This window comes from Poecilia formosa, unplaced genomic scaffold, assembly GCF_000485575.1.
Source record: "Poecilia formosa unplaced genomic scaffold, Poecilia_formosa-5.1.2 Scaffold27, whole genome shotgun sequence".
NCBI lineage: Eukaryota > Metazoa > Chordata > Actinopteri > Cyprinodontiformes > Poeciliidae > Poecilia > Poecilia formosa.
Genome location: NW_006799966.1, coordinates 538,810 through 565,722, shown reverse-complemented (window position 1 = coordinate 565,722; position 26,913 = coordinate 538,810). Strand labels below are relative to the sequence as shown.

Here is a 26,913-nt window from a genome sequence, read left to right as displayed (position 1 = left end):
GACTATCTGAGTGACTGTCACATGACTGGTCGTGACGCCGTGTTGTAGTCAGTCATCTGTTGGCGTAGCATAGCACAGAGCAGCTGTAAGTAAAGACGCTGGATATTTTTATTGAATGTAATGTGTTAAGTACACATGTTTTCGTATTGTAGTGTTGCATTATACGTATATCATCTATTATTTCTGACAGTTTGTGAAATGCAGTCGGTGCTAATTTAGTCAAACGGGTTAGCATTCTCGTTTTCTCTGCTCTTCGTCTCTAGCTATAATCAAGCTAACGGTTTTTGTGTCATTGTTAAGGTCAGAATTAGGCCTTTTTACTTGTTCAGAACAAACCCAGTTAAAGTCTTTTCTTGCATTACAGTGCCGGAGGCTGAGTATTGTGGAATTTTATCCCAGTTCTCGGTTAAACATACCACAACTAGTAATGACATTGTGTTAGCTACGCTAGCAAGCTAATGCTAGCAGCTAGCAGGCTTCTTCAACTTTGTAAGTCTGATAAATATACAACACTTAATCTTTCATTTATTATTTTCCACTAGTTATCTTTAGTTTGAATTAGCCAACATGTAATTTCTCTGTTTCGTTGAAGAGCTCCATAAATTAGTATTTAACCCTCTTGTTCAATGCTCCAGTTTGTTTCGCTTAATAACCAAAACAAAACGCCTATCGTGTTTGACTTAATCTGAACACACAATTTAAATCAGCCCTATTAATGTAAATCACTAAATGATGGAATAATGTAAATTTGTGGACTTTGAAATATATGACCACAAGTAGTGGGGGGGATTTATGTACGTTTTAATCAAATTCTGTATGTCAGAGTTTTTTAACTTTAGATTTTGCTTATCAATGTTTCTGTTCAAGAAGCAGCTGCTTAATAAAACATGTGTCAGATAGAATAGGAATTAATCACCGCTCTTGATGGGAACATATTAATTTTGTACAAATTCTGAGGATAACTTCTACTGTCGTTAAGTGTGTGATTTCCAGTCTTTCATACTGTGGTGTTATAAGTAATTATTTTCTTCTCTGGTTGTGTTTTTATCCAGACATACTCTGTAAAGACTTCAGGACAAAATGGATATCCGTGGGGCTGTGGATGCTGCTGTGCCAACCAACATCATAGCTGCAAAGGCAGCTGAGGTTCGGGCCAATCTGGTCAACTGGCAGTCCTATCTTCAGTAAGTTAACTCTACTTAACCCATAAGTCCTAATTCACATTAGTCAATGCTTATAATACACAGTGCTGTGGTTCAATTTAATTTTAAATGGCTATGTTCAAGAAGCAGCTGGTTAATAAAAATATATGTCAAGAAGAAGAGCAATTAATAAGAAATAATTTGTGGACTTACACATAAATAACCTGTTTTAATTACATTTTGAATATAGTAAATGCCTAATAGGTTTGTTGCTGGCTGTATTATGCTAGATTAACTGTTCTTTTGTTGATGGATGAACACAGAATTTGTCCAAACGATTCTAAATTCTCGATTTTAATAGAGTGATACTGGCATAAATTCTAGGTCTAAGCTCATAAATGTTCAGCTTTTGTAAGTACTCTCTGCAAATACATCAGATACTTGAGTTTAGAAACTAAATGTAATTGGTAGATATCTATTTGATACCATTTTTGTGGTGTCACAAATGTACTTACTTAGACAGTCAACATTTACGTTTGTATAAGGTTTTCATGTGGACTGTTTGATATTAGTTTTGTACTTTTCATCAGTCCTGTTGTACAAGCAGCATTTCTCATTTCTTTGCTCTAAAATCTCCTTCTGCAGTCTTTCTGTGATTAGTTGTTAATGTTTAGGGAGATTTGTTTTAGTTTCACAGCCTAAAAGTAGCTCTTCTGTAGTTCCTCAAATGTGATTCACTGTCTTGAGTTATACTTCCTGTTTTAAGTCTAACCTTTCAGTTTAGCAGCCCTGATTTATTTAACCCACAGTATTATTTCTAAGTCAGTAATAAATTGATTAACATCTCAACTTCAGTTACATGGCCCATTCAATCGTTGTTTTGCTGAAGTTGCATACCATTTCAGACCCAGCTTTGTTTTTGTCTTAATATGGCCGCATCTTACGCCCATGGCCATTTCTGTTGCTCAATCAGCCCCTTTCATTTTGAACTACCTTTGCTTGTGAAAAGTGAGTCGCAGAGGATGTGTCAGTGGCAGGCATGCATACTGTTAAACTGCCTCAACAATAAATCACAGGTTTTTGTTTTCTCTCTGCAGATGTTACTCTTGTTCAGATATTACATGTCTAAGGCAATCTGAAAACATTATTGTAGCCCTGGTCTCAAAAATTGCTTTTTTTTTTATTTTTATTTATTTTTTATTTGTTTTTTTTTAAATGTTAATTTGTGTTGCTTGTAGGAGTCAGATGATCTCTACAGAGGACTGTGAGTTCATCAAGAAATTTGAAAAGGCCAACTCTGAAGAGAAACAAGTCATTTTGACCAAAGAGGGACACCAGGTAAACAGTTTGTGTACACTGCAGTGTATTTCTCATTTTATAAGGGTCATTCTGTGTCTCTAGTTTATTCAAAATGTACCAGATGGCACTTGACTGATATGTTGCACGTGTGTTTACAGACGTCCTAAACTTTAACTCAAATCCTTCACACATTATGAACTTTTCTAGAACTGTCTGTTTTTGGTAGCATTGCAAAGTTGTAATGTCTTACAAAAGTCTCAAAATTTTGAGTGCTTTGAAAAGCTGTAATTTGGAGACACCCATTTCAGTTTTTAATTTTGTGCACTCACTAACTCAGCCCCTACTTTTGAGTTCCCACTATTTTGTCGCTCCACAAATTATCTTGATTTTTACTGTTATTGCCTTGTTTCTGGCCCCTATTTAAAGGTGCTTGTTAATTAAAAATAAAAGCAAGACAAAACTGTTCATTAAAAAAAAAAAACATGGTTTGGTTCTTTTCCCCTTTTCAGTGTGCAAAGACATTTCTGAACCTGATGGCCCACATCTCCAAGGAGCAGACAGTCCAATACATCTTGACTCTGATTGATGACACTCTGCAGGTAAACAAATACAACCTCACACTTTTGGACTTGTACCATTTTATTTTGTCTCAGTGAACAAAGTTAAGTTTAGAAAGGTTTAAGTTAAGTTTAGAAACCTTTCCAATGTTTCTTTTCTTGTGAATGTTTCTTTAAAAGAAAAAAAAAAGAAACATTCACATTCTGTAGTTTAATTATCCTTTTTCAAAGAAATTATTTTACAAATAAAATATTTTACTGACTTGATTCCGATATTGTGGTTTCTCCCATCCAGTCAGTTTGATATACATCAACACCAGTACAGTCCAAGTGCTAATCCAAGACTTTACTTCAACTGGTTTTTAGGAGAACCACCAGAGAGTGAACATCTTCTTTGACTACGCCAAAAAGACCAAAAACACAGCCTGGTCCTACTTCCTTCCGATGCTCAATCGTCAGGACCTGTTTACTGTCCACATGGTGAGTTAGAGATGCACCAAGGTTTTAGTTGTCTTTTAGGTTGTGATTACAATTTTTTGATTGACTTTGTTTTCTAAAGACTATGTCACAAAAACAAGAATAATCATGCTATCGAGAGAAGAGATAGCTGTTAAAAGTTCCTCCAGAAAATGAAATAATTTGAAGATTACCCCAATTTATGCATCAAAGAAAAACTTTGATTTTTATTAAACTTGAAAGATGTTCTTCACAATATATGCTGTTGTTTGTTGTAATTATAGGCAAATTTAGAGAGTTCTTATTTTTGTTGGATTAGTGGAATAGAAAAAATAAGTTTATTTTTTTATTTTTTATTTTTATTTGACCTCATGATTCAGAATCAATTGAAAAGATTCTAGAGCAGAGGTGCGTCTCAATTGCCATCACATTATTGCAGTCACAAAGCGTGACTTGAATGCAATATTTGACTTGCTATCTCTTCCATTCACACTCTGCTTGCCACTTATATATTTGTCAAGTCACGGCATTTTCACATCTATAGCCAGTTTACTTTGGTCCCAATCAGTTGGTTAGCTTGTTAACTTGTAACTTTCTCCACAGGTTTGGTTTCTTTGTACACAAAGAAAATTCTAAGCAAACCAAAATTACACTACAAGCCACTCATGAACATTAAAAAATGAATAAGGAGTCATTAAATTATAATTTAATTGTAACTTATATCAACATTCTTAATGTTTGGCTTTCAGATATATGTTTTCCTGATACTATACAGCCCTGGGTGATTCTGATCTCTGAGCTGTTGGTTGGTACATTTAATACACAGACCTATAAGCTAGAACCTCGAAGTTGGTAAATGTCTGTCATAAAGAAAAGTGCTGTCCTTTACTCTGGATAAAACACGCAACATTAAAACAACATATTAGTTAAGTTAAAGTGAAAATGGGTTTCTGGTTGGGTTATTTTGTATCATATTACAAATTGATAATGTGCTAGTATTGATTCTCATGTGTTTAAAGAAGAAAGTGTAAGTGCTGTAGTCAGGTAAGGAGCTAATGAAAATGTTCTGGATTAAAATCAGCAGTGAACTGGAAGATTGTAGTCCAGGGTATTATGGGAATATTTCTGTTTTGACCGAGACTGCTTCACACATGAACAAAAAAATGACTAAGATGTGCTTTGATTGACAAAATTTTCAACATGGAGCATTTCAGTTTGCAGCATGAAACCTGCAAAACATTAAAGCAGTCACAGTGCCCAACACCAACTTCTGTCTGCAGTATGAAATAAATAAAAGGGCATGTTTGTACCAAATCCTTGGGGAAGGAGTGTCTCTACAGATGGAGGTGACCTTGTCTATTGATTCATGTACTTCAATGCAGTGTGTAAATGGCAAAAAGTGTGTGGTAAAGTTTGGCAAATGATAACAGGAATAGGGAAGCTGGCAGAGGAAAAATCTTTTATAACAGCCATGTTACCTTCACACAAACACACACGCATCTAGTTGAACAATGGTGCATACTCTTTCTTGTGACTCACATTTTCAATTAGCAGCAACCTTTTTCATCAGGACAGCCTGAAATTATTCAGAAATAACTTAAGAAAAGAAGGTATAAAAGGTAAGACATACCAGCTGTAAAAACCTGACAACCTTCTCTATTTCCAAGGTTCTCTACTTAATAGTAAATAAAATATTATGTATAAAATTTTCCAAATTTTAACCTGTTTCTTGGTTGTTTTTATAACATGATGTTTTGCTTTGTTCCCACTTTTTAAGCTAAATATTGCTGCTATTGCCAGCAATAGATAATTTGGAAATCTGTAAAAAATGAGAAATACATGATATATTCTATCCGTAAGACAGGGCAGCCTAAAACAGATTGGTTAGTAATCATCATTTAGCTCTGCAGGGACCGTTCAGCAGTTGGTTGATTGTCCTATATTAGATAATGATTTCTTGTTAACTCACTCTGTCTCTGTTGGATGTTCCCCTTGGCTAGGCAAATGCTTGAGTACAGTATTTAGTTTTAATTAGTCATTGAATGTAGTCTGATTGGTAGCTCTTTGGAGAATGAATACTTGTCACCAACCAATTGCTTGATGCGCCTCTATTTTGATTGTGTGCATTGTGAACTTTTCATCAGTAAATTTCTTAAATGTTTTTCACTTATAAAACTCTTTCTTTTATGTTCTCCAATTGAACGTGCTTATGTTTCTACCTGAACTCTGCGAAATGGTGTTTATTCACTTTAGGTTGGGATACAAGCTATCTACAGCTTGACCTTACAGCTTAACCACAACGTTGTGTTTTTGGGAAAGGACACAGAATGATTAAGAGCCATCACTGTGTACCAAATAGTAAAAGAAGGCTCGCATTTTCACCTCCAACTTGGTGTACCGCATTACATTTTTCACATCCAGTCACTTTAACAGATGCTTCTGTTACTAATCTTAGACATTCATCAATAATTCCTCACAAAACAGCCTTCCTTTTTTTCCGAAAAGCAAGCAATTAAGGTAATGACCTGTCTGCCACTCGTTTTCAATTCAAGACTGACCATCTAATGGCAGACATAGTACTATGACACGGCACACACTGTCTAATTACGAAGAGCAGCCAGATGGTGTCCAGCAGGTGGGCAAAATGCGACCTCAGATCTGTGACAGAGCATTTTACCCAATCCAAGTGTCATGCTGAGTCTTACTTTTAAATTTCAACCTTGTTTCTACACATCCTCCCTTTGACAAAAAAGGAAATTGGAGAGTTGATTTTTCTTTGTTCCTGTCTCATCTTGGGCCACAGTCAAGTGTGACCATGATGGAGATTTGAGACATGAGGCTCAGTGAGTCCTGCCTTAGATGGAGTTTCTACCATAATCTTGTTTTAGAACAGGTTTGTTGAAAAGCCTTTTTAAAAGAAAACTTGTATTAACGCCGTGTGCACCCAGACGTTAGCTTCCTTATCTTTTTGACGTATATGCCTGTGGAATTTCAATTAGAGATGCTTTATAGAAGACTTTATCTTGTTGTGTGTTGAAACTCTCTTAAGGTCACTCTTATCATGCTGCTTCTTTGAAAACACAGCAACGTAACACACAATTAGTTTATTTCCTAGCAGTCTCACTATGGTTCTGTTTATTTCTTCTTAACTCATAACATTCATTCAATGTTGAGATTGTTGAAAAGTATTAATTCACCCTTGAACATTTTCACATCTTATCAGGTTGCAACCACAAACCTAAACTTGATTTTTTGGGGGGGGATTTATTTTAAAAGATCAATAAAAAGATGTTTTTAAATGAAAATTTGAAAGATTTTTTTTTTCTTGGCTAAGAAATTTCTGAAACATTTGTCATCCATTTGTAGTAATCTTCTAAACACCATTTGCTACAACTTTCTGTCTTTTGTCAAATGTCTCTACCAGCTCTGCACCTGTAGACTGAAACTTTCTCTTTGCAAAAGTGCTAAGTGCTCTCTCATTGCAAAAATTATTTTTTTTTGTTTTTGTTTTAAATATTAATTCAGTTTTAAAAATACATTTTCAGTCTAATTTACAGCTTGCATTCACTTGACTAGACTATGCTACTGTATGGATATGCTTTGATTAGGAATGCCATTACCCCAGTCTTTTCCTCTAGGATTGCCTCCGATTTCTCTCAATCAATAGTCGTTTTTGCTATCGACTGTTGATTGATAGTCAGTTAATAGTCGGCTGAAAGAAAAAACATCCACCAAGAACAATGCTACTTCCACCTTGTTTTACTGCAGGGATGATGGTTTTGAACAATGTCAACCTTGCGGAAAACTGCAAACATGACTTCTGATTGTTTTCTTAGAATGTCAGATAAATACGGTAGTCGTCTTGTCAACATATTTTTATGAACAGTGCTTTCTCAGAAATTCAAAGCTTTTGTTATTGTTTTATAAGTAATTATTTAAGGGTATGAATACAAATTCACAACACACTTTTCTGATTAAATTGTTTTTTATAGATTTTTAATCTCTATGCATTGTTTTCTTTTTCAGTTCAAGTTTTGATTCATTTTACAAAAAAAAAAAAAACATAGTGTAGATGTTGAAATAATAGTTGACGTAAACTTCCATCCTCCATCTTAGGCTGCAAGAATCATCGCTAAGCTGGCTGCCTGGGGGCGTGATCTGATGGAGGGAAGTGATCTGAACTATTACTTTAACTGGATTAAAAGCCAACTCAGTTCACAGGTATGCAACTCAAAGTGTAGCACATCAAATATGATATGAATTAAAAAAGAAATTAAGAGATGGTTTCATCTTAGAAACAAATGTCATAACTAAACATTAAGCAGATTTTTTTTGTGTGAAATATTTCTTATTTCTCTTTATGTTTCAGATTCACAGCATAGTTTATGCATTTTGCAAAGTGTTGCATTTATAAAACATGATTCCTGCTATATCTGGAGGCTGACTGTTGTTGTGATAGTCCAGTTTTTGGATCATCATGTGACATTATGGATGAAAACATCGTATTATGTTGCTGATTAGAATTGAAATTGATTTAGCTGTCTTTGAAAATGATATGTTTTCTTTTATTTCCTAACAACAAATTGTTAATTTCTCAGATATAAGCTAGTGAGCCTGTAGGTTTAGTTTCTTCCTTCTCATAAAGAGTTTCAATTTATCCCCCATCCTAATTAGTTTACTAGCTGTAGGCATTTCTAATTCCTCTCTCTATTCATTTCTTCTTCATTTTGTCCTGTGAGTTGAATTTAAAGTAAAACCATTATCTAAATTAATAGAACGTATTCATTCATATTTGATTTCAGCAGACTCATTATTCTTGAAGATGGGCTAATGACTGCAAATTAAACACTTGGATTGCCTTGGCAGATATCTGCATTAAAGCTAGGATTTTAAAACTAATTTTGCTTCTTGAAATTGTATTAGATTTTTTTTTCCAACAGGCACAAAAGGAACCATTGAGCTTCTATTCTTCCTGAATTTCATCTTCAGTCATGCACATATTGTGTGGTTCTTTGCCTCACAATAGTTTTTTGTTTTATTTTATTTTAGTTTTGTCTATTGTTTTCTATCTTTTATTAGAATCTACATGGTTCAGGTCCAGAAACAGGCACAGGAGCAGGAACAATTTCCCCCAGTGAAGTGAGTATGAGCAAAGTGCATCTCCAGTCAACTCGGCACCCAGAAAGAAAAGGACAAACATCTGGGCTTGAAGCTGGCATACCTTAGCTGTTGCTGGATTTCCACATCTATTCTTTCCTTTTCTCTTTTCTCACCCATCCTGTTGTTGCACTCCAGTTTTTTATTACCAGCTTTAGATGGGTGGAGACATGAGCAGTATTAGAGTGATGTCTCCATTTTAGACAGCATGGTGTTTGCTGCCACAGGTTGATCTTTAAAGTCCGAGCGAAAAATGCATGCCAGAAGCCAGTTCCGCTCTAATGTTGAAGGCGCATGACAAACAGCTTTCTCTGAATATTAGACTAACAAGAGAAAATTGAAGTAACATTTGCACAGACGCTGCATCCCACCATCTCTTATCCTATATATTGCAGTTATTCTGAGAAGTGTGCTCAGAAATGTGCCCACGCAAGCTATCTAATAACTTACCATTTCCTTCCCCTCTGCATTTTCAACCAGGTAACATCTGCTCCTCTGCTATTCTGTCTTCATTGCTGCCTGAACCTCTTACTGGACTTTTGCTTTTATTCTACCTCTTTCAATTAACTGATTAATGTGATCTAATTTTTTCCTCAGCTTCCTGCACTCTAATATTTCTTTACATTTTGCTCAGGTCTAATTGGACCCTTTTTGTACACTTTTGCTCTGTATCGTAACTCTACTGTGATTTTTTTTGTTGTTTTTTGGTTTTTTAGCATGAGTTGATATTGACTGCATGTGCACTGCCTCTGGTTTGATACGTGACAATAATGCAAGGTTGAAGTTGCCTTCTTCTGTGCTTTCTGCTTATGAACCACTTGATGTCTGGAATTGAGCTTAAATGTGTAACAGTCCCCTGACTATGCAACTCTAACCCTTTTCCACGCTTGATTTTGGATTTGCCTTTGTCTTTTGCAGAGTTCTCAGTACGTTCAGTGTGTGGCTGGCTGTCTTCAGCTGATGCTGAGAGTCAATGAATACAGGTTTGCCTGGGTCGAAGCTGATGGAGTCAACTGGTGAGAAATAATTATTTTAAGTTGCAGAACTTTATTTACCCTTTATGCAAAATATTGTAAATAGCTTTGAGGTCAAGTAAAGTTTGATTTTGAGCTACTTTATGTTTTTTGTTTGCATTTTTGTACTCGACTTTTGATTAGGGTAAGAATTTTCTAGTTTAATTATTGTAACTGTTAGAAATTGTTACTGTATTGATTGACTTCCAGCACATGATTTAGCTACTTTACAACATGGTTCAAACAGTTAGAAGAAACTCTGACTACTACAAACTTTAATAGTTGTACTGTATAAACTTGATAAGTTTATACAGTAAAGTTTCATATCTGAAACTGACCCATACTTGGTGAGTACACAGACTGTGTTCTTTGACTTAATTTGATTACTGACAATTTTGCATCAGGATTTATGCAAGATTAAAGCGTTTCTACGCACTTTGGAAAATTGTGGAAAATGTAGAGAATTGATTTTAGTACTTTCCAGGTTTGAACTAGAACAGAAAAATAAAACAGAACATGGAAAAATATCTGTATTTCTAAACTTTAATTTCTGTCCTTGTGGCTGGAAAATCAATTCATCCCTCTGTCCATTCATCCGCAGTATATCGTTTTATTTTTTACGAGTTCCATATTTAAATCTGACTACTGTAGAATTGTCCATAAATTGAAGAATTGCCCTGAGAAGTGTGTTGGGGATCTTGAGATTTACAGTGTTTAAAGTGAATCCATCAGATTTCACTTTAAAACCTGATGGCTTTAAAGATCCATCAGATTATAAAACTATCAGATTATAAAAACAAATGGGGGATTATTTCATTTTTAAGTGATAATGTAACTTAAAAATGCAGCACTCTCGATGCAACTATGAAAACACTGAGCCCCTCCACTTTAGAATATATTAAAGTAACATATTTTAAATTCACACCTGAGCTAATAATGATGTTTCTCTGTAAATGTGACTCTCTGCTTGTGGTGTGTACACATGTTTTTAAAACCAGTCTTAACCTGTGGTTCAAGATTATGTTCTAATGAAATGATCAATGATTCTCAGCGTCTTCAAACTGGCTCCATGCTTTGTTCCTAGAAGTGGGCTGTAAATCCAGCCTCACTACACAATTTGTGTGCTAATTGTTGCGCATCGATAAGGTCTGCACTTAACAGTCATTTCTGCAAATGTACAAGTTGTTTAGTTGTGAGCATCAGTACTGTACTGAGCATTTTAAGCAACTTGTCCATTATCTGAAGACTGTCTGAATATTTCATTCTGAGCTATTATCAGAGATAATGGATGCACAGCATGTAGGTACACAGCTGTGAAAGCCAGGCTGAGTAAACAGGCATTAGATATAAGAGTGAGTCCTCTTCTCACCACTTTGTGCTTCATTTGCCTGCTTTAGCTTTTACTTAATTATATACATTTTTTTTATTTCTGTCGCAGCATCACAGCAGTGCTGAGCAACAAGTGTGGCTTCCAGCTTCAGTACCAGATGATCTTCTGTATATGGCTGCTGGCTTTCAGTCCTCAGCTTTGTGAACAGTTGAGGCGCTACAACGTAGTTCCCGCCCTGTCCGACATCCTTCAGGAGTCTGTGAAGGAGAAGGTCACTCGAATCATTCTGGCTGCCTTCAGGGTCAGTGGTGAATTTTTCACTGGTTTTGTGAAAAATGTTTCCTATTTCAAGGAAAAAGACATAAAATCAAATAGTACTGCTTACCTGTTCCTATGTTTGTGGTTTTGTTTTACTTTGGCATTTATATTTGACAAAAAAATAGAACATTTGTTGCTTTAATGTTTTATTATTATTATTTTTTGTATTTACTCATTATTTTCATATTTATTTTCTGCAGTTGTTTTCAAGGTGAACCCTATCCTAGCTGCTCAGATGAGATGAGTTACACTTTCATCTTAAGTAACACATTTTTCTCATTGTAGTTGGAATGAATTTTAAGCAGAAATGCATACTTGCTTGAGGTTTATCATGTGCAGGGAAAATCACTTATAACTGGATAAAATTGCTCAATAACTACATTTTTCAAATGGTGATAAATTACAAAGATGAGCTGACAAAATGACCTGACCCGGTAGAGCAAAATGAAGACTGGTGGTATAAATCCACTGGGAGGCGAGCCTGTTTTATTTCATCTTTTGAAAGTAAAGTGCAGCTGACAGTCCACTAAACATAATCAGTGTTCTCAATAACTTATTCATATTTCACTTTGAGTAAATTGTAAGGAAGGAAGTAGGATTTTAAGAAGAAAAAGCTTCGGCAGTATCTTAACTTTGTCCAACATCAGACAGACTGAGTGACCTTGATCCAAGTACAATGGTGAGATAAATGGCACTGATTACATGTTTGAAACATGAGCCCAGAACAAGCTGATTTTTAAACCCTGATTTACTGGAAAGTACTCCGCATTTTAGGCCTCTCCTTCAAACTGCCGTTGCTGTTTTGTTTCAGTCATTTTCATCTGTGACAGATATGTGTCTGTGTCAAACGATATTTTCTTCACCTGTTTTTTGACTAAAAGAAATTAATTTAGCACCTAGAGTTGAATGGAATAAAATGCTCCGTGACAGAGTAGGTTTCAATACAAAATTTCCACAAAATCTAGATATATATCAGGTTTGGTTTCAATTCAGCTTTGATCTGGATCAGTGTGGATAAAGAATATAGAGTACAGAAAATATGTTTTGTCTCATTGTCCATTTAAGATGTCCATCTGTTGTCCATCTCCTTTTTGTCTTTGTCTTAATTAATCTTGCCCAGAACTCTTTCAGTATTTAAAGTAGAGAAAAAAATGACGATCCCTCTGTAAGAGGAAAGGGTTTCTTCCTTTAGGCATTCTTAAAAGTTTCTTGTAGAGTTAGAATGCTTGTTACAACTAATTAAACCAAGTGAGTGGCAAGTGGTCATGGGAGAAGAGACTCGTCTTAAGTGGGTTTCCCCTGAGCCGTCCAACTTCCTTTCCACTGTTTCCTACTAAGAAGCTACAAAATGTCTCTGTTTGGCAACAATTAAAAAGTTTGTTGAAACTCAAGGACTCTCAAAGTATCACTGCAAATTTTCTGTAAACATGCAGAACATTCATTTTTTTGTTATTCGAATGGAATCTTTTAAAGACTAATCTGCAGTGTTCTGCATGTTTGTGTTTTCCCAAATGTCCTTATTATGCAAATGATTCTGCTCACCACATGGGACGAGCAAAGGGACTTAAATTATCCTCACCATCTGGACGTCCTTGAACACATCACCAAACGTTGCACTCCAGAGTCAGTGCAGCGTTCTCTCCCAGTCAGACTTTGGGAGAACAAGTTTATTTAAATTTAAGTGCATTATTTATTTTTTTCCACTTTTTGTTTTCTGAAAGGTGCATTTGTCCAAAACAAAAACAATTCCACTTTTTTAACACAATCAACAAGAAATAAGAAATGGCAGTTTTATTGATAGGTTCATTTTTTTTTTTTCTTTAAATAACAGTATACCAATTCCGCTACTTGTCTGATGGAATATAAAATGTTTAATTTCTGAATTTCAAGTTAAGAAAACTATTCTTCTTTTACTTTGCAGAAAATGTTACAAAAATGTTTACTTTCTCAGTTTTATATACTTTTTTTTCAAATTCTCCTAATTATTTTGCTTGAGAATAATTTTATAAATTTCTTTAACGTTGATTCTTAATTGTGGTGAACTCCGTTTTATTCCCTTCCCACACATTCTTAATATTGCACATTAATGCTGGTTTAAGACATGCACATCCATTATATGTTGATTTAACATTGAAAGTCAGTACATGCATGAAATCTTATTACTCAGTTTTCACTCTACGTCTGACATGGTTTTCCTAAATCAACTTAAAATGTCTCTAAAGGAAATATCCATACAGAAGGTTTTTCTGCTATATGATAAATGGTGTTAGTGTTTCTATTGTATTACTGATTATATGTGCCTTGATTTATGATTGTACCATTATAAGACAAAGAGAATTACCAACTTAGATTAGTTTGTCACATGCACAGTTACACACAGTACAGTGAAATTTATTGATGCCTGCAGCCAAAGAAAAGAAAGGGAAGAAACAAAATAAGAGAAAGCAGAATTTTCACACAGCGAATAATAACATGTATTTAAAAAGATTAAAACTAAAATTACTATACACTATAAAAGTCTTGGAGCAGGTACGATGGCAGCTGACCTCACTAGTGTCGTTTTCTCAGACATTTGCATATATAAGATGACTCTTAACTGTTTTTGTACTATGTATATGAGGACAAAGGCAATGCTGAAATCTGAGATGTTTGATTTACAGTTTGCTAAATACACCAAACTATATAAATGCACTGATCAGACTCTGATTGGCTGCCAGTAATAATTTTAGCTGATTTCTCTTTAAGAATTAACACAATTCAAAATAGTTTGTACAGAGATTGGATCTCTGATCATGTACAGTAGTTGGCGTTTAAAAAAAAAAAAATCTTGTATCAGTGATTAGCGTGATAAGAGCAGTGGGAATTATTACTTGTAAATTAATAAAAATTCTCTTCATAGCAGGTTCATCTGGTGTGGCATTCTTCTGGCAGACCAGATGTAGCTTCTGGCAGTTCTTGCGTTTCTTTTTTGTGTATCTGCTTTATCTTCTGAAACTCCCAGTCGGTCACGGCAGATGGCTGCTTGTACTGAACCGGGTTCTGCTGGAGGTTTCTTCCTGTAAACTGGAGTTTTTCCTTTCTGCTGTTGCTACGTGTACACTCAGTATGAAAGATGGCAGTAAATTAATGCTTATTTTTTTGTAAATTGCTCTGAGATGACTTGTTGTGAATTGACACTTTAGAAATAAACTGAATTGAAATATTTCAGTTTCAGCATTTTGCAATCCAGCCTGTTAAGTTATTAACATTCTGGATTATTACTTTTTTTTAAAATAACGTTTAAACAAATGGTCATATTATGTCAATATTGCATTTGATTGGGTCCCACAAAACTCATCTTTCAGTTATCAGTCCTCAAAGTTTTAACAGACAGAGATAATCCATACCTGACAAACTTCTTAATAGATCTTTTTGTTACGTTATTGTTGACAGAATCTGCTGGAGAAGTCTGTGGAGAGGGAGACTCGTCAGGAATATGCCTTGGCCATGATTCAGTGCAAGGTACTGAAGCAGCTGGAAAATCTTGAGCAGCAGAAGTACGACGACGAGGATATAACCGACGACATTAAGTTCCTGCTTGAGAGGCTGGGAGAGAGCGTCCAGGATCTTAGGTACTCAGTGGACACAGTTTCATGAATAGGAGGCAATCAGTGACATTTATTTTTAATTCTAAATACTTCTCCAATGTACAAGATGTTTTCTAAGAGCCATCTACAATTACAATTGTGCATGACCCCTAGCTTAACCGAATTATGGACATTATATTATTCAACACTATAAAGATTGAATACTTTAATAATAGTGAATACTGCAGTGATTACATGCTGGGATGATCTCTCTGTCATTCACAGACTTTCTTTCCTTGTTGTTTTATAATAATGTTCTTTGTCTTGTGTTTTTTTTTATTTTTTTATTGAAAGCTCCTTTGATGAGTACAGCTCTGAGCTCAAGTCGGGCCGTCTGGAATGGAGTCCTGTTCACAAGTCGGAGAAATTCTGGCGTGAGAACGCCGTCCGCCTGAATGAGAAGAACTACGAGCTTCTCAAGTAAGAGAAGCCCTTACTTTGACCAGAAAGGGAATTTTATCCCTGGCCTGAAACTTGATTTATAGTTATTTTGTAAATTGCAGTAAGAGTGAAACTGCTTAAAGTGCAGACTGTGCAGTCACCTAAGGAATGAAAATATTATTAAATGCATAATGATGAGATTTTATCAATGGAATAAACAGCTTATGTCATTTTAAATGTATTTTTATGCTAAAAGTTCTTTCAAAATTAAAGTCTTGCATATGGTGCAAAAAAAATGAGTTTTTTTGCAGCAGATGCAAAAACCCTAATTTTTAAGATGGATAATAAAATCTCATGTGATCCTGCAAAATTTCAAAAGTGCCTAATACATTTTATACAAATTATTTTGTTTGAACCATGTCAGGTATCGCTACAAAGATCACCATAAATTAGACTTGCTCTAACTACAATCCTCATTTTCAGCAAAACAGGAGATGCTTTTTTTAGCTTTTAATAATTGATGTTCTTGTATTCTTTGTATTATTATTTGGATATCCACAAAGAGGGGGAAATTAAACTTTTGTTCCTTTAAAATTGCAGATTTAATTGCCTTTTGAATCAGTTGAAGATCAGAAGATTCCTGTTTGAAATTATTCTTTCATGTTGGCTACTATACAGAAATCCAGGTTTAATTAAAAGTAAATTCTATTTTATCTTATCAAATGAATTATGTGGACGTGAAAGGCCAATTCATCATTTTGTACAGAAAATTCAGGATAACAATTAATCATTCTCATTTTGTGATAAAATAATCAGCTTGTGATCTTGAAGAAATGCCAACAAAATACGTATATCTGTTAGTGACAGATATAAATAACTGCATATATATTCTGCAATTGTTGCGCATTCGCATTCGAGGTGTTGCTGAAGTAAACTTTGTACCTTTGGTGTACTTTGCTGAATTGTTTAACTTTTGCGAATCACTGACACTTTATATTAAAAACAATACTTGTAGCTTTGTATAGCAGTGGTGACCTGATTTCTAGGCATCCAGGCTAAAATCAGCGAGTTGAAAGTAACTGAGCGGCCAAAATATATTTCTTCTGTCTCTTTCTATCTTCTTTTTGTACATGAAAATATTTTTATTGCATTAAGTTTTAAATCTCATCAATTAATTTACCATGCACTGTTTTATTAATATAGTCTGGTTTCTTTAAATCTTTATTTTTACCAAAGTTTGGTTTGAGAAATAAATTTCAATAGTAGTCAAAACCAAAGCAAAAAATATATAATTGAGAAAACAATGTTTAACTTTGCTGCTTGGTTTTTGTCCACCTGCATTCACACTGATAATAACCAACACTAAGATAATATAAAAGCCAGCAGCTGGATGTTGACTATCTCAGGCGGAGCAACAGCTAGAATTAGATCGGTCTGACTTCTTAAAAACATTTCTAATCAAAAAGAAAAACTGAAAATGTTAGGTTGAAAACCGTAATTGAAAAGGAAATTGACACCCTTCTGCTGCGGTAACAGGTTTGAACAAGTTCCTCCAGTCTTAAACACCTGTGCTTTGTGGAAAAGTATTTTGCTCGACCCTCTTCTCCTAAAAAAAAAAAAAACACTTGTAGGTGTGCCAGAGTCCTAATTCAAAACATTTAGCCGACAAGTTGTTCTTTGTTGACACCTGTCTCTGGTAATACTTTTACCACCAGCATCTTGTTTGTCAAGTTTGTGTGTCTGTGTGAGGACTTGGGCCACCAGAGATAAAACAGAATCAATCTGTGGTTGTTTTCCTTGTTATTCCAGTCACACAGCCCAGTGCTCTTATTGACATTTAGTAAAAATTCTAATCTGCTCATCTTTCCCATCATTGCTCTCTCCGTAATCAGCCCAGACATCAGATTAAATTGCCTTTCTTTTCTCTTTGTGTGTTTTTCTTGACTTCTCACAAGTATTTCTCTTGGCTTAAGCCTTAGAAAACTTTAGAGTGCTATAGTAGCTTTATGAGTTAGAAATGCCTCTGCTTTAAAGTGACATCAACTTAAGAACTCATACTTTTTTGATTTTGACAAAATCCTGTATAAAATATCAATCCTCACTTGGTGAATACATTTTAATATCTGAGTTTCTTTCTTTCTGTGTCTCATTCTCAAAAGGATCTTGACGCGTCTGCTGGAAGTGTCTGATGATCCTCAAGTTTTAGCCGTGGCAGCTCACGATATCGGAGAGTACGTGCGACATTATCCACGTGGGAAACGGTAAGAAATTTAGCAACTCATACTTTTAATAAACCAAAAAATTACATTTTCTTTCCGCAGACACTTCCAAATAGAGAATCTGATAATTATGTGGTTTTAATTTGCTAACGACAAATGGCAGCTTGTCTCTTGCTGTGCTAGAGACAAATGCAGAAGCACAGAAATATATACTGAAGTTACTGGATTTTTCAAAAATCTTCAGATAAAGCTTTTTTATAATAATCTGATCAATGATGATGTGATTTTTATTTATTTTTTCCGAAACTGTGCTTCAGGTGATGAGACAACATGTAAATACAGCAGGTAGTTTTCCCTGAACATTTCTTCTGACTCAGAGATTAAAGGAGGATTGCAGAAGTTAATGGCTTATACTTTTTTTTGTTGTTGATCCAACAAAGTTCTTACTCAAAATATGTTTTGCTTATACCAGTTTAAAAACAGTCATCAACAAACCTCATCTCCTATTCTGATGGACTTAAAACAAATCAGGGATTTTCATGTTGTAGTTTTTGCCCTCGAGGTGCTTTTGATAGATACCTCGCTATCCCCAGCCACCACTCATACATACACACACACACACACACACACACACACGCACACACACACACACACACACACACACCTATCCTCGCACTTCATGCTGTGAAAGTGCATCTCCAGGAGAAGATATCATGCTGAGAAGTGTTTGTGCGAAAAGCAGCCAGAAAAAACTCAACTCTGTTCTAAAATGTCAGCATGTCACCCTCAACATAGTTAAGTGTTCTTTGTTCACATGACCTTCTCATTTCTCCGTGTTTACGGAGGTTTCTCAAAATGTTACTTATTTATAGAATGATTTTAAGGCAGATTCTCGTACATTTATTTAGAGTTTATATTCTGAATTTCCTTTAGTCAGTAATAGGACAGGCCTGAGATACTTTTAAGCTGATAGGCAGCGGTACAGATGCAAACTCCTGTTACACAGGTGTCCTTGTTTCTCTTTGGTTAGATCATGTACTTTATCGTGAGAAGCATCATGCAGCACTGTTTCTCTTTTCATAAGCATTATGTCCTTTCACAAGGCCACTGACCCATTATAAGATACACAGAAAATTTCAGCTGGATTAGATTACATGATGGATCACTGAATGACCTGAAACATGGACATAGCGGGCGCGTTGTGTTTATAAAGGCTCTCTCCCATTATTTCCCATCTCAGGGTGATTGAGCAGCTGGGTGGAAAACAGCTGGTGATGAATCACATGCACCATGAAGACCAACTAGTCCGTTACAACGCCCTGTTGGCCGTGCAGAAGCTGATGGTCCATAACTGGTATGAACAAATCCATCCCTTCATTGGTTTACAAATGTTTTTTTTTTTTTTTTTTTTTTTACGTTGACCTCAGTGAACCCTCAGATGTTATCTGAAGCAAACCTTCTGATGGCGAAGAGCCCATCAGCTGCAATCTGCATACAAATGACCGAAGCCCTGAGCTCACTCTCATAAATGATTTCATCTACGCAGCTTGATTAGACATTTGCTTAGGTTGAATGTCGGTGGTGTGTCTGACATGATGTAAGGTCGATGGAGATCTCTGCTGAGGAGAATCAGGAGGTCCAAAAAAATAAAATAACAGATTTAAGTAATGGCTGTCGCACCTTGTTCAGACCTGAGAAACATTTCATCAGTTTTTCAAAGCATTAGGTCTGAGTCATTGTGTTCCTTTTTAAATAAGAGTGTTGGAGTATTTATTCAAAGTATTCTGTGGTTTTTCTTTAAAAACATCTGCGGAAGATAGTTTCAGTCAATATGTTTAAAACCACATTTAACAGTGAAATTGGCCGAAAATAAATGTCCAAGGCTTTTGTCTACATGAAAAAGAAAGCTGTCTGATGAAAACAGAATACATACTTGTAAAATTCTGACCTCATACTTTTTAAATGCTTTCTTTATCGACAGAAAAATCAATTAATAAATCATGATTTCTTTTTTCCAGATTTCTGACTTCTAGTTTTTATGCTTCGACCAACGATAGACGATTCAAATTTTGCTTTAAGAACTATAAAATGAGATTTAATTGTATTGAAAATATTTTTTTAGCCTCACAGTCAATTTTGTATGGCAGCAACAGATGCAATGTCACCTTGACAGAACAGTTGCTATAGGACAAGGTTTAATTTTAATTTCGTGGGCCGTTTGTGGCCACTAAAATTATTTTGTGTGGCCGTCATATTTGGAAATCATCCAAAACAACAAAACTCAGTCCACCCTTTCCCCCACTACAATCTTTGCCAACTTTATGCCTTTTTCTTAATAACACAAGCCTACAAAACCCTTTTTTAATGATCTAGATCTACAGTGATTTGCAGATGCTTTTTTACCTCAACAATTCAGTCCATTTAACAAAAACATAGCATGTGTAATTTTTTTTATTGAGCAGACAAAAAGTCCAAACAATTGGGGAAGGTTTAATAAAAAACAAAAAAAGAAGTAAACATATATATTTTTTGGCCCTCAAACACTTTTATTTTGATGATTTTAGTCCATATGGCAAAATGTTTTAACATTTTCCATGATAGATGGAGTTGCTCAACAACAGAGCAACTTTCCTGTACTTTATTCAACCTCACAGAATTTCTTGGCATGTCATAGAAAGCACAATTTCCATTTAATTCGCTTCATGGTAATTTTGAGGCGTATTTTTGTTGCAACAACTTCTTCCCATAAGACTTTTGGGTAACACTTTATTTGAAGGGGTGTGCATAAGACTGACATGACACTGTCATAAACATGACACAACATCTGTCATAAACATAAAGAAGTCTTTATGAATGTTTATGACAGTTGTCATGAAGTGTCATTCGGTAAATAATGACACTTTTAATGCAAAGTTGCTCTAAAAGTTGCATTAAAAGTGCCAACTTTGCATTAAATTATCATAATTTACAAAATCATGCAAATAAGAACAGCATGTGACATTGAAATATGAAACCTGTCTCCTTTTCATGCCTTTCTTTATTTCTATCAATACTGTTTGTATTATTAAAAGAAAGTCTGCCACTCTCAAAAATGCCAATGTAACAGAAAACTATATGAAAACCCTCTGAAGGTCATTTAGTATTTATTTATTTATTTTTACTTCTGAATAGTAAACTCTACAAAGACATTAGATTTGGTAACAAGGGAAGCATTCAAAAGGAATTCAATAAACTTTACATGATATCTTCAAAAATTAATTAAACCTAAAGGAAAGATGTAATTTGCCAAGAAGTGACAAGATGAAAGAAGAATAAAATAGTTTGAAGAAAAAAAAAAAAAAACCCTTAACATCTTAGACCGCAATGCCAAAGTTTTGCATTTTGATCTGAGATTTTCCCTTCCGAGGTACTCTACTACATTAAATTTACATTTCTATCTCATAAAATATCTTGTAGAATGTTTCCATCAAAGGTCAACCAATACTGAAATATTTAGGATTACAGTTAAGGAATGTTTTTTATATTTGTCGGTTTGCTCCATCCCCAAACTTGTCTGTCACCACACACTGGCATGTTTCATTTTAAGGTCAAAATGAATCAGCACAAATGTTTGCTCCAGCTCTCTGCTGTCATAAATCTTAGCTGTTGATCACATGTCCAGATTTGTCACCAACTCCATTCCAAACTCTTTGTGATTTATTTTGCTTCTGCTGCACCACCTCTCCCTTTGTATTTTTATTTTCAAAACGCTCACTCACTGCCCGCTGCACTGCTCGAAAACAAGAAGGCGAGGGAAATGTTTTTTTTTGTCTGTGTGTGTATTTGTGTGCATCTGTTATCTAAAACACAGTCCTTTGAGCTTCTCTTTTTGCAGCTTACCCATCTAAGTCATGTCGCCTGCAAATAATGTAATCACAGAAATGTGGGTAGAAATTTATAAGCAGGGGCATAAAAGGCTTTCTGTCTTGTTTTGGTTTCAGAGAGGAAAGAAAAACGGATTTTTATAATCGAGGCTTTGGATCAAAGGAAGATGTGCTTCCCACCTTATAACCACTATCCTACACACCAAAACATGGACATATCTTTCACTTACACTTTATCTGTAATTACATCTTTCTAACAGAAAGAGATAAGTGTTGTCAGATTGGTCTTTACTTGTGCACGATTTTGAATTTCTTACGTAGCTTAAAATTGTTATGATCATGTTTGTCCATATTGTTCCTCGTGTCTGGCTCTTCAGACATATTTGATTTGTTTTCCCTCTCTAGTAAATGAATCTAATGGTGCAGTTATGCAAAGACGATGGCAATTTTAATTTTAAATGAAGAAAAAGGTGGAAAACAGTATGCCGCTGTTGGTGCACACCGAGTCTGGTTTGAAAACTCATGTAAAATTCAGCACAGTCCCTCATACCATGGCAAAGTTAATTACATCGCCTATGAAAATGGACATTTTGTTGCACAGAGCTTGTTTCCTCCCCTTTTGAAAGCGCCAGCGTGTTATTCGAAAGCCCAGCGTCGCATCGCATCCGACGACTTTCATCCGTTCTTCTACGTCGACTTCTTTATGACATATTACTCACCCGCGACTTCGCCTTGTGAGAGCTATTGAAAGGCTGACATACCGCGCTGACGCAGTAGTACAGCGATTTGTGTGTTCTCCTAATGAGTTTGAGACAATAACAAAGGAAAGATACTCATGCTCACTGTTTGTCTCTTGAGCTTGCTGTTTTTATTTATATTTGTAAGGACCTGTAAAGTCAGAGAGGTGTGTCACGTCTCAAGGTTCTCATCAAATGACCTGCTGCCTACACTGATTGACTCCATGAAAACAGAAATGTATGAGGAAGTCTTCAGGGGGAGGTTAATATCTTATTATTATTATTATTATTATTATTATTATTATTATTATTTTGTAAATAGCAAAGTTTCATTGAACCATAGTGTCGAGAGATTTTCAAAGCGCCTCACCCCAGTCGCTGTCACCTTGAGTGGGTTACCTCATTGTTTCCATGAGGAGTTCTTCACGTCCTTGCTTATCTGAGCCTCTTGCTGTCATGACAACAGTGAATATGTGCATGGATATCTCCATGCCCTTTTACACCGCTTTGAAAAGTCGCTTTCTTTAATGTATGTCCAGATCTTGAAAGAATGTCATCTTAGCCTGTCAGCTCTGTTTTGAACTGTTGTGAAGCCCGAAAGCTATTGACAGCCTCTGCGTCCTTGTCCTCAGCTGCCCTCCACCTTGTGTTGGTAATTAGACCGAAGTGCAGCGTTTTGTGGTGATATGTGTTGCATGTATTAGGGAGGCAGACAGTGAAAGAAATGCAGGAAGTCTAAATTAACCTTTGTTCTGGGTTTCAAGGATGCAGGCGTTTAAAGTTAATCTCCCACTTTACAGTCTAGACAAGAATATGCAGACGATGTCAAAAATGGTAGGTGAAGGTTGCCAAGTAAAGTGGAAAACTTCTGTAAACGACGGAGTTTGCTTCCATTTTCATAATTGGGCCAGTAAATTAAGAAAATATGCAGCATTGAGAATTAGCTTCCAGACTCTTCTGTGTAAAATATTTGGTATTTCAAGCATGACACTCTCTAAACCTGTGATATATTTAATCAGTTGGATAAACTAAGTGCTTTTTATTCCCACATTTGATATATTTTATAGAAGCTGCAGGTGGGGACATTGTGTGTTCATTAAGAAAGAAAAATGCCTGGGAGCTGTTTATTGATAGCAATTAAAATTACTATATAATTTTAACTACATGTACATATGTTCTCAATCAAGTAACACTACTTTTACATAAAAAAAATAATTTTGAGTGAAGGAATTTTAAAAGGGCTCAATTTTAAAAATTAATAGTTCACTACTGGATAGTTGATAAATAAGGATTTTTTTTCTTTTTTTTTTATAAAATTCTACCTTTCCCTTCTAATCCTAGATTAAATAGTTTGTTATATATACAAACAGACCATTTATTTGGGACGTTTCTGAGCCTTAATCTCAAAAATAGGAACAGTTGTTCAAATGTTTGTGACATTGAAGCTAAATAGTTTAAATGGAGTTGAAATATTTCCTAGTTATCAGCCCATTAGGAATTGTTTCGCAGTCAGCTACACTCGATAAGCTGCATCCTTTCAAGCAAGTTGATAAAAATATTTATCTGGCACGTTTTCATTAGCTGGTTCAGAGCAAATCCACCAGACTGCGAAGTTTATCAAAACATAGCAGCAAGGACTGGGTTTATCGCTAAAGTTTAGAATAAAAACTGATTTTTAAAGAAGCTTGGGTTAAAACTTCTCCTCAACCAGTTCTGAGGCTTATGGGGTGGTTAAATTTTTTTAAAAAGCCCAGTTTTTTTTGTTTTGGAAAATAGTCTTTTTCTGATAAATAAAATAATTATTGGGAAAACTACAGTTGCTTAAAGTTATCTTAAAGTATTAAAATGTGCTTGACTTGGCAGAAACCATTATTACAAAGAAGGCTTACAACAAATTACTATTATTGCTATTAATCCCTTATTTGTACAGGAAAATCTCTCAAAACGTCTCATTTAAAGGAGAGACATGCATCAACAACAAATGACATAAAAACAATAAGAATACAGTCTGCTTAACACCACTAATAATCAATACCGTACATGATCAACAGAAGAGTTGAGATTTTTTCTGTCCTACTTTAATGCACGCATATTAAAATATATGGAAGGTCTCATTCACCCTTTAACTTAAACATGCGTGACATTTTTGCATGTTTCTCCTTCTCGAGTCATTCCACGGTGCTGCATCTGCTAAAGCATACGTCTGAACGCACCTCATCTTCATGAATCATTCTAATATCCCGGTTATTTCCATCCTCCTTTATTAATGCACTCAGTGCTCAGTAAACAAACCCCTGCTTATTGTTCGTTAGCTTCAACAGTCTCTAAAACGCAAGCCTCCGACGAGGGATTTGAGCTGTGGAAAGAAATGTAGATTTTCTGGTTTTCTGCAAACACTTTTTTTTTTAATTACCTACATCCAACTTAGTGAAGCGTCTAACTTTGTTATAATTACTCATCCTTTTAATTGGGTTGTGTAGGACGGCAGGGCTTAAAATAAACAGCATTTTAGCAGAAGTACGAGCTAAAAGATACTTTGTTTCTGTCAGAAAAGATTTAGCTGTTTACTGAGATGGCTCCATACTGCTCTCCAGCCTCAGTGGTTCATATTTGATGTAATTATAGAAAAGTACCATTCAGTAAAAATAGAAATTTACTTCCTTTGAAAATTCAACGAGAGCTGCTACTCTGTAGAGAAAGATTGAGTAATTATAGTGTGAGTGGGGCATTTTTTATTTTTTTCTGAAGAGAAAGTACTCCCTACTATTAGACGTTCTGGACAGCCTTTATTAGACTCTTGTAAGACCCTTGATGTTTCTGGTTCTAATAAGGTGAGTGTCATGATCTAAAGTGTTTCTGCCAAGGAGATGCCTGAGAAAAAAGCTATGACCTTTCAATATACTGTCATTATATCTGAGCTGCACACAACGTCTGGCCCCAAATAAGAGGGAGAAGCTCCACTGAAACCTGCTGTCTTATTAAGGAATAATAAGTGCCGTAATTCCACCGAGGTAGTGAAGAGATTAAAACTGAAATGCGCTTAAATCAAGCAATAGTTGGACATTATTACTCTCACCAGTGGCTTTAGGGCTCATTAATCACAGATGCAAAGATAAGTTCAAAATGATGACAGGAGTTTTGACAGGAAATCTGTTTCTGGACAGCAGATTGTCCGACGAAGACCTGAAGAGTGTTCAGTTAATTGTTTTCCTTATGACTTCACTCCCCCCCCCACCCCACCATGAAAGTTTTATGTTTATTGCCAGAGAAGCAATGTTTATAAAAATCCTATATAAAAAATAAATTGAAGGGAATTAAAACTTGAAAGGATAATTTAAAATTGAATGTGGATGACAGGAATTAGTGGCTTGGACTGCAAATAATATCAGTATTTTCAGATGGAGATGACTCTTCCACTGTCTTAACGGCGGCATATGAACTGAAAGGAGTGAAAATCCTCCACTGGTATATAAGAGGTGGGATCTGTCCATCACAGCTAGCCCTACATAAACAGTCATTTAAAAAAAAATAATTAAATGTTCATTCATTTTACTAACTAAATGAAACACATTATGTAAATTAAATTGCACACAAACTTTGTTCAAGCCTTTATTTATGTTAATTATGATGATTTTCCACTAACATAATAAAAAAAAACACAGCATTTAAGATTGACTCAACTCCTCACACTAATGAAGATACGGAAAACATACAGAAATGTAGGCGTAATAAAAATGGTTTATATTATATTATTTTCATAAAGGTCACTTCAATCTGACAAATGGGTCTTATCGGAACGTATATTCTTATTTATTGAATATGACTGCATATGAATAAGAGACCTACTGTCATTTCAACACAAGTATAAAAAGAAATGAAAAGAAAGTTTATCATAATCTAACTATAGACAAATAGCACACTTTACTTTTTACTTTTTTTGCGTAATGTCTGTGTGTAGTTCAAACCTTATTTATGTAATGTTAATTGATATAAAATAACGTTGCACAGTCATGGTAAAAAGGCATCTCTAAAACATTTTGTTTCCTGCATTTATCAGGACTTTGTTTTTTCAGGCACAGCTTATTTTTCACCACCGTTTCCCTTTTGTCTTTGTCTTCTTAATAAATGACATGGTGGGATCTGGGCTTTGAGATTTCATGCACTTAGCGTTCAATCACAAGTACAACTGAGTGTCTGGAAAAGATCAGATAATTTCTGGTCTTATGTGTGAAAACCCAAAATTTGATAGGAGAATGGTGTTTTTTTTTTTTTTTTTTTTTTTTTTACCAAAATTCACTTTTCATATTTACATAAAAACTTTGTAGAATTAAGAGGCAACAAGCCGGTCGACGCATCAAAAGCATTTACTTTTTACTGTTTTCTACAAAAAGTAACAATTTTGCTGAAATGTTCTGCTCTTACTGATTTGGAAGAGAACGATTTATAATAATTAATTGTTTTTCTTTTACAGGGAGTATCTTGGCAGACAGCTGCAGTCCTCTGACCAACAGCAGGCTCCGGCTGTGGCAGCTCGGAGCTGAACTCTTCTTCTTCTTCTGCGTTTGTGTGTTGTTGCGTGGATGAGTTTAGAACTGCACTGTAATCAGCTTTCCTGTAATAAAAGCGTTAAAAGCTCCACCTTTGTGCTTCCCTCGTCTGGCCGCGCCTCACCTGATCCTCCATGTGAACTGATTTAGCCGTTTGATGTTGTGACCTCAGCTTAGTGACGCGTCTGTGATGTACAAAACTGCAAGATATTTAAGTCTTACTTGTAAAACATTCGATGAATACCAATAAAGATGTTTACTTGATTTA

The 26,913-nt window shown here is 35.2% G+C and overlaps 1 protein-coding gene across 2 annotated transcripts; it reads left to right on the top strand.

Annotated features, from left to right (window-relative positions):
- On the top strand, positions 1-26,913 carry atp6v1h (ATPase H+ transporting V1 subunit H). 2 transcript variants are annotated; one of them, XM_007548541.2, is made up of 14 exons: positions 1-85; positions 1,053-1,184; positions 2,381-2,480; positions 2,951-3,040; positions 3,365-3,478; positions 7,571-7,675; positions 8,534-8,593; positions 9,530-9,627; positions 11,063-11,255; positions 14,705-14,883; positions 15,193-15,318; positions 17,439-17,540; positions 18,739-18,852; positions 26,570-26,913. In XM_007548541.2, the coding sequence occupies exons 2-14, from the start codon at positions 1,081-1,083 to the stop codon at positions 26,637-26,639; spliced, it is 1,455 nt and encodes a 484-aa protein (XP_007548603.1). In that variant the 5' UTR covers positions 1-85; positions 1,053-1,080; the 3' UTR covers positions 26,640-26,913. The 2 variants fall into 2 exon arrangements, with proteins under 2 accessions (XP_007548603.1, XP_007548605.1); XM_007548543.2 differs by lacking the exon at positions 8,534-8,593.

What these genes read in the sequence shown, in the direction of transcription:
- atp6v1h (XM_007548541.2), top strand. Translation starts at nt 1,081, where the DNA reads ATGGATATCCGTGGGGCTGTGGATGCTGCTGTGCCAACCAACATCATA. An exon ending in TGACCAAAGAGGGACACCAG is followed by an intron (nt 2,481 to 2,950) that starts GTAAACAGTTTG and finishes TCCCCTTTTCAG; the next exon opens with TGTGCAAAGACATTTCTGAA. An exon ending in AAGCTGATGGTCCATAACTG is followed by an intron (nt 18,853 to 26,569) that starts GTATGAACAAAT and finishes TTTCTTTTACAG; the next exon opens with GGAGTATCTTGGCAGACAGC.